Here is a 7,500-nt window from a genome sequence, read left to right on the forward strand (position 1 = left end):
GGGGGGGGAGGAGGGGAATATGCATATCCACTGAACCTCCTAAAATGCATATAGTTCTATCTGGTTTGGCCTGTAGTGTCACATTGAACATTGCATTAGAAGAATATGCCAGGGTTAGGCTATAGCCTACTTTTGAGAATTCCATTGATTGTCTTGACTTCTATTTGGATTTGGAGTGATGGTAGGCCTACATTTAAAAAAATGCAAATAAAACCATTGATCATTCATGACAGACTAGATCACGGTCACACTAGATTTCGCCACCAATCCTATTTATAACTGATGCAGAAGGGAATTAAATTAAATGTAACTTCTATCAACATCCAATGAGAATGACGGGGGGGTGTCCATTCTGCGGTTATCCATCAGACAGACCCAAAGCTCAAGTTTATAAAGGAGCAGCGGAAAAGGAACAGAGGAGGGGGGAGGGAGGGAGAGAATCACAGGATAGCAAACATGATGTTCGCATATGTTTTATGTTTCAAGCGAGGAGTTAAGTGACGTCTGATGCTATAGCGATAGGCCTATGAAACTATACTTTTATGAAAGGCGATAGGCAACTTTGTCATTGGCAATCAGATAGTCAGTAAATGCAGTTGGTCTAGGTCTACAAATAGTTGTGAATCTAAAATTAATCGAAGTCACACATGAATGTATGGTGGCAAGCAACATCTTCTTTTAATTTATTATTTGGAGCAAGTGCCGAGGCACGCGGTCCGGCGCAGCCAGCCGCACAGCCCAGCTGCTGCGCATGACAAGCAGGCAGAGAGGGAGAAAGGCAAACGATAGAAGCCAGAAATTATCTGCGGTGATGATAACTAAGCCTAATTGAAATGCACATTTGCTCTACTCAATATGGGGTTTACTTAAACTTGTGATTCATTTATTTTCACCCACAATATAATCCGGACAGGCTTCAGAATTTTCCATCATCCATCAAAAAAATCTGTCAATGACGGATATTTGTCGGTTAATGCGACCTATGTGTTAATTGCAACCGCTTCTCCTTTAGGTTGGCTTAAAATTAGCCATCTGTACAGGACGTGTTTTTTATTTAATTTGTTATCATTTTTATTTTTGGCGGGACGGGCGGGTTGCTTTGAAATCTCTCGCGGGCCGGGCGGGGCGGGTGGAAATATTTAATGGGTTGGGTTGGGGTGGGTGTTAAAATAACACCCACCCGCGCATCACTAGTGGGAGAGAAAGGTGGGGTAGGAATTCAGGATGTGTCACGGATGCCAACTAGCAGAGTTCGGCGTAGAAAGTTAGTTAGCCTCATACAGTATCGGAGGCGCTGAGCTATCGGGATGGACCTTTAGCTCTGTGTTATTGTGCTGTGCCTCCTATTTCTGAACTGGAGCGTTGACTGGTAGGTCGCGGGTTCGAGCCCTGAGTGACAGACTAGCGCAGGATCACCTCAGTTACACTGGTGCCATAGACCCAGGATGGGAGTGAGGTTTAGGGGGGTGAGTGTAACGGATGCCAACTAGTAGAGTTTGAAAAAAAATAAACTTAAGTAAGTGGGAAACTTAACTAATGAGAGGCCTGGGGACTGGAAAAGGAAACTGTTTGAATTCAGTTTGAACTCACAGTCTGTCGGTTTATTGCTTAAACAGCAAGAACCCACTCCCAAGGGGTACGTTAGCTTAGCAACTTGCAACTTTTTTGTAAAGTATTTTTTGGGGGCTTTTTTTGGCCTTTATTATTACAGGACAGTATGAGAGTAGACAGGAAACGATTGGGAGGGAGAGATGGGGCAGGGCCGGGAAATGACTCAAACTGGGGTCCCCGTGGGCATGCAAGCCCAAATGTGGGGGGCTTGGCGCGCTGCGCCACAGATGACTGTCAGTGGGCCTGTGAACCAATGAACCTCATCAAAAGCTGAGAAGCTTCCTGTGAATGGTGTGGCCTGATAGTGACTGCTCTCTAATCATAATCTCTCTATCTCTGTCTGCCTCTCTCTTTCTCTCTCTCTCTGTCTTTCTCTATCCCTCTCTCTTGCTCTCTCTCTATCTGCCTCTCTCTATCTCTCTCCCTGCATCTCTCTTTCTCTCCCTCTCTCTCCCTCTCTCTTGCTCTCTCTCTATCTGCCTCTCTCTATCTCTCTCCCTGCATCTCTCTTTCTCTCCCTCTCTCTCTCTGCTTGCTACTTGTACTGGCTAATCACACGCAGGCAGTATGATCTCTTCTGTCTTGAGAGACGAGTCGAGACTCCAGAGCGCGAGTCATGATCTGTGTGTGATCAGACAAAGACGTCTGAAATATGATTCAGAGACGCGCAGCACACATATTAGATATGCAGAAAAGATGTTATTTTTTTTGGTAGTGCGAAGCCAAATGATAAATCTTCACAGGATGAGACACACACACACATTTTCAAAACTATCGAGTGGATCTGAGTGGATGAAATGAAGGGGATAATAGATGGTTGTCGTCAGGGGAGCGCGTACTGGTGTGTGTGTGTGTGTGTGTGTGTGTGTGTGTGTGTGTGTGTGTGTGTGTGTGATCAGGGAAGTGTGTAGTGTTGTTGGTATGCATGCTAATCACTGCTGCAGGTTGTAGAGTTTGGAAGTAAGTGGATATTTGTGGATTTTGTGTGTGTGTATGTAGTCCTATGTTTGTGTGTGTACGTGTGTGCGTGTGCGCGTGCGTGCGTGAGTGCGTGTGTGTGTGTGTCTGTGTGTGCGCGCGTGCGTGCGCTTGTGTGTGTGTCTGTGTGTGTCTGTCTGTGTGTGTGCGCTTGTGTGCCTGTGTGCGTGTGTGTGCGTGTGTGTGTGTGCGTGTCCGTCCATGCATGGGCTTGCGTCTGTGTGTGTGTGTTTGTGTATTTTCCTCCTCTTACACTGCAGTCCTGTAGGAAGCTCTGCCACACGTCAGCAGTGAGGCCGCTGCAGGCATCGCAGGGGGCATCTGGGGCCACTATGGTGTGGTTGACCAGCGCCGACAGGTGGGTACGCACGGTGGACAGGTGGCGACAGTAGGCCAGCCCTGGGACAACACACAGACAACAAACAAACAAACAAACAAACAAACAAATATATACACAAATTAAATCTAAAACTATCACCATGACCACCATATTTGTCATTCATTATGATCGTGCCGCCTTGCCTTGATCTGCAGAGCAATGGACAATTAATCAGGATATATAAGTGAGTTCGCAATTACTAGTGCGCCTGCGCGAAATTGACATAGCAACGCAAAACGGTAGATAAACAAATGCGTGGATACCAGATCCTGCCTTCCCAAAGCGGTAGGACACTGAGCTGCACACCAGTAAACGAGGTCAATAAATGTCATACTTTGTGGATTTCGTAGTGGGGTAAAAGTGGTGCTTTCTGTAGATTTTAGAATGATTGCATTGCGATTCATGGGTGCCGCCATTGTGCACTGTCGCCATTGCTGAAGTGTACCGTTCTCCGTTATGCCATCTATAGCTGCTGCGCTTATCAATTCTGGTGACTGAGACCATCAAAATGACAGCCTGAATTAAGTTTTGAATAAAGTTTCATGGATAGACGATGACAGACAGTGGCCACAGGTGATTAATGAAGCTATATCATTAACTGGTAGAATAAATTAATGAAACATTCAATTTAAGAAGGACATGTAAAGCTGTACTGAAGACATAGCTATGTGTGGGCTAACTGGCATCTCTTCAAAACGAGTTTGTTAATGAATTCTGGTTTCACTTAAAAAGTTCAAAAATGTCTTGTTTTCAACCCCAAGACCCTCCTTGATCTATCAGCAAAATGTAGAGTAATTTGGGGTTGTTAAATGGTTGTGTGAATTGTTTGTTGTCAACATTATTTAGCTAGCAACCCGGATGGTTAGCCTTCTGTTAGTTACCAGACATCTCTCCAAAACGAGTTCGTTATTAAATACTGGTTTCAATTACAAAGTTCAAAAATGTCTTGTTTTCAACCCCAAGACCCTCCTTGATCTATCAGCGAAATTTGAGTAATTTGGGGTTGTTAAATGGTTGTGTGACTTGTTTGTTGTCAACATGACATACTCGGATTTAGCTAGCAACCCGGATGGTTAGTCTTCTGTTAGTTACCAGACATCTCTCCAAAACAAGTTCGTTATTAAATTCTGGTTTCACTTAAAAAGTTCAAAAATGTCTTGTTTTCAACCCCAAGATCCTCCTTGATTTACCAGCGAAATGTTGAGCAATTTGGAGTTGTTAAAAGGTTGTGTGACTTGTTTGTTGTCAACATTACATAATCGGATTTAGCTAGCAATCCGGATAGTTAGCCTTCTGTTAGTTACCAGACATCTCTCCAAAACAAGTTCGTTATTAAATTCTGGTTTCACTTAAAAAGTTAAAAAATGTCTTGTTTTCAACCCCAAGACCCTCCTTGATCTACCAGCGAAATTTTGAGTAATTTGGGGTTGTTAAATGGTTGTGTGACTTGTTTGTTGTCAACATGACATACTCGGATTTAGCTAGCAACCCGGATGGTTAGTCTTCTGTTAGTTACCAGACATCTCTCCAAAACAAGTTCGTTATTAAATTCTGGTTTCACTTAAAAAGTTCAAAAATGTCTTGTTTTCAACCCCAAGACCATCCTTGACCTACCAGCGAAATGTTGAGTAATTTGGGGTTGTTAAATGGTTGTGTGAATTGTTTGTTGTCAACATTACATGCTCGGAGTAACCCGGCTAGATAAAATATCATGCGCGTTTTAATGTATCCCGGGGCAACGCTGTTTTGTTTATCTCTCAAAATGGCGAATATTACCCATAATGCATTTCGCGCCGGTAATTGCGAACTCACTTATTATCTGCAATTTATTTATTTATTATTATTCATTATTATTATTATTGCATCACAAAAGCGCTTTGAGTGCTCGTAGGAGTGTAAAGGCGCTACTGTATATAAAATGTAATTCCTCCATCATCATCATCATCATCATCATCATCATCATCTTCTTCTTCTTTGTCATCATCAGCAGCAGCAGGGGTTAAATTGAGGTGAGCCCCATCTCAAAAGCATGCGGCATTATGACGCATCAATAGCTGGGAACCTTTTTGCCAAACCTTCCAGCAATAAAATAATTAGATTTAGATATTCACCCCGACTACAGACCATGCAGAGCTCCCTCCAGGTAGTAAAGACCCAATTTAACCCTCTAGCTACCAGAATTTTTTTTGAATAGGCCGGAATTCTACCAAGAATTCTAAGGAAAAATTGACATTTTGGTCATATTTTAAATAATGTCAAATAACTTGAAAAGAAATGAAAAGTGTCAATTACAAGTTACTTTCATATTAAAGTAGAGAAAACACACTTTCAAATGGTATATCATTTATGGATAATTAATTGTTCAGTATTCCCATAGAGTGCCTTTGATGTGGATTAAATGATAAAAATGTGATAAAATTCGATATTATCTAGGCCTATCTATCTATATATCTATATATTTAGGCCTATCTATCTATCTATCTATCTATCTATCTATCTATCTATCTATCTATCTATCTATCTATCCTTCCGTCCATCCATCCAGGGTCAAAGTTGAACAATGAACATGTGACGACAACAAATGTCGTTCACCCAGAAGTCCTGTTTTCAAGCGGTAGGCCTATGGATTATATGCGATAACTGTAATGGACTACACTAGCTAATAATGTTTGAACTAAACCATGCCAAAGACGTGTAAGGATAACCGTAGAAGTGTCCGCGATAGCAGACAGGACATGAATGGAGCTCTAAGAAAGTCCCCCACCCCCAATTTGGCACAGCAACAATCTTAACATTAAATAGGCCTAAAGAAATGTCCCCGCCATGTGTGAGTCATTTAAGTATATCCATATAATAAGCGGGTTAACTTTCGGCGAGTCGGTCGCTTTGTGGAATAGCAGCACTTCCTCCGCTCCGCGTCGGGGTCTAAAGATTCTCTCTGTCGTGCTGCTATTCCACGGTAGCGACCTTCTCGCCGAACGTTAACCCTTACTTAGCATTCAACTCAACGTCTTCACGCACATTTTTATGAAGGACACGTGGAGTAGTGACTGCTTTGCCAAAGCTGACACGCAAAATGTTGTTCCATGCTGCGCTTCCTTCACATGATGCGCATGTTACGCAGAGCTGTCGCGGTTCATTGTTCCAGGAAACTAAGATAGTTGGATACCAACATATGGTTTGACTCTGAAAACACACCGAAGACAGTTTACATTTTTAATATGTAGCGTGTAGACATCGGCTGGACAGTTGTGTTTGCTATTTAGGACCATGGCAGAACCCATCACAGTTGAACACCATCTCATAAGCCTAATAAAACAACATGATCTAAAAATAGCCTAAATAGTCATAAACATGTGCTGTTGACCATGAAAATAGATCGAAGAGGGTTGGAAGTTTTCATATTTAGTGTATATTGGTTGTAGAAACAGAATGGTTGTGTTTGTAGCCATTCAATCTCGGACGGCCGTCATTTGAATTGACGGCAGATTGCCAAATCACATAAGCGGCGCATCTCGAACTAAAATCTAAAATACTGAAAAATAAAATAATATAAACATATAGTTTTTATACTGAAAGTATATCGAGGAGGGTCTGTAATATTGAGCTAAAGTGTTTGAAAGCTGGAAAAACTGCATGATGACGGCCGTTCAGCCGTATTTTCATATGAAAATGTTCCGGCCGGCCGCGGCCGTTATGGTACAGATCCAGTCGGACGTTCACGGCCGTTATGGTAGCTAAAGGGTTAAGCCTTCATCATCATCATCATCATCATAGTCATCATCATCATCTTCGTCGTCATCATCATCATCATCACAAATGCAACAAACATCAACTCAAAATCATTCGGTACAACAATGTACAGTGCATTCATCCGTTACGATATTTAATGACAATTACATTATCATACATTATTACTGTAATTGGATGATTAGAATACCTACAGCCATAGAAAGCTCTGGAGATGATCTGATACTTCATGTTGTCACAAAGGAGCTTTAGAGGCGCCCTGTGGAAGAATATGAAGACACGTGTTACAAGTCACCATGTATTCTACACACAATCTTCTCAACTGCTTTTGGTCATACCGGTAAATTCATTACCTCTACGCAAATGGCAAAGGGGGACATGTAGCTGCGTTATTGACAAAATAAAATAGTAGGCCTATTTTTTCACACAAATGCAGAAAATGGGATGTATTTTGACATGCAAGTCATTGCAAGCTAAAACTGTCAAGTCTTACTCAAGTCTCGAGTCAATAGCGTACAAGTCACACTTGTTCAGGCTGTAGTACCTAGATATAGCGTTTATGGTTTATTGAAAATTTGAAATTGGGTCCTATGTCATAAATCCCACACTGCCACTTAAAGGCAGTGTAGTGTAGGCCAGTGTTTCCCAACCTTTTTTGTCTCACGTACCCCCTAAGCCATTTTGTTGTACCATGAGTACCCCCTAACCAATGCTATCTATGTCTTTCCCCCATTCAATTGTCATTATTACATTTTTCCACGTACCCCCTAAGGTGTGCTCGC

General features: G+C 42.1%; 1 protein-coding gene across 1 annotated transcript in view; it reads right to left on the reverse strand.

Annotated features, from left to right (window-relative positions):
• sgsm1a (small G protein signaling modulator 1a) overlaps positions 1-7,500 on the reverse strand; it is a 97,563-nt gene that overhangs the window by 20,806 nt on the left and 69,257 nt on the right. Inside the window, exons 14-15 of the mRNA XM_063195051.1 lie at positions 6,913-6,977; positions 2,843-2,988 (exon numbers count right to left, since the gene is read on the reverse strand). Coding sequence (XP_063051121.1) covers positions 2,843-2,988; positions 6,913-6,977 — 211 coding nt within the window. The remainder of the gene's footprint in view (positions 1-2,842; positions 2,989-6,912; positions 6,978-7,500) is intronic.

The sequence above is a fragment of the Engraulis encrasicolus genome, chromosome 3 (genome assembly GCF_034702125.1).
Source record: "Engraulis encrasicolus isolate BLACKSEA-1 chromosome 3, IST_EnEncr_1.0, whole genome shotgun sequence".
NCBI classification, from domain to species: Eukaryota; Metazoa; Chordata; class Actinopteri; order Clupeiformes; family Engraulidae; genus Engraulis; species Engraulis encrasicolus.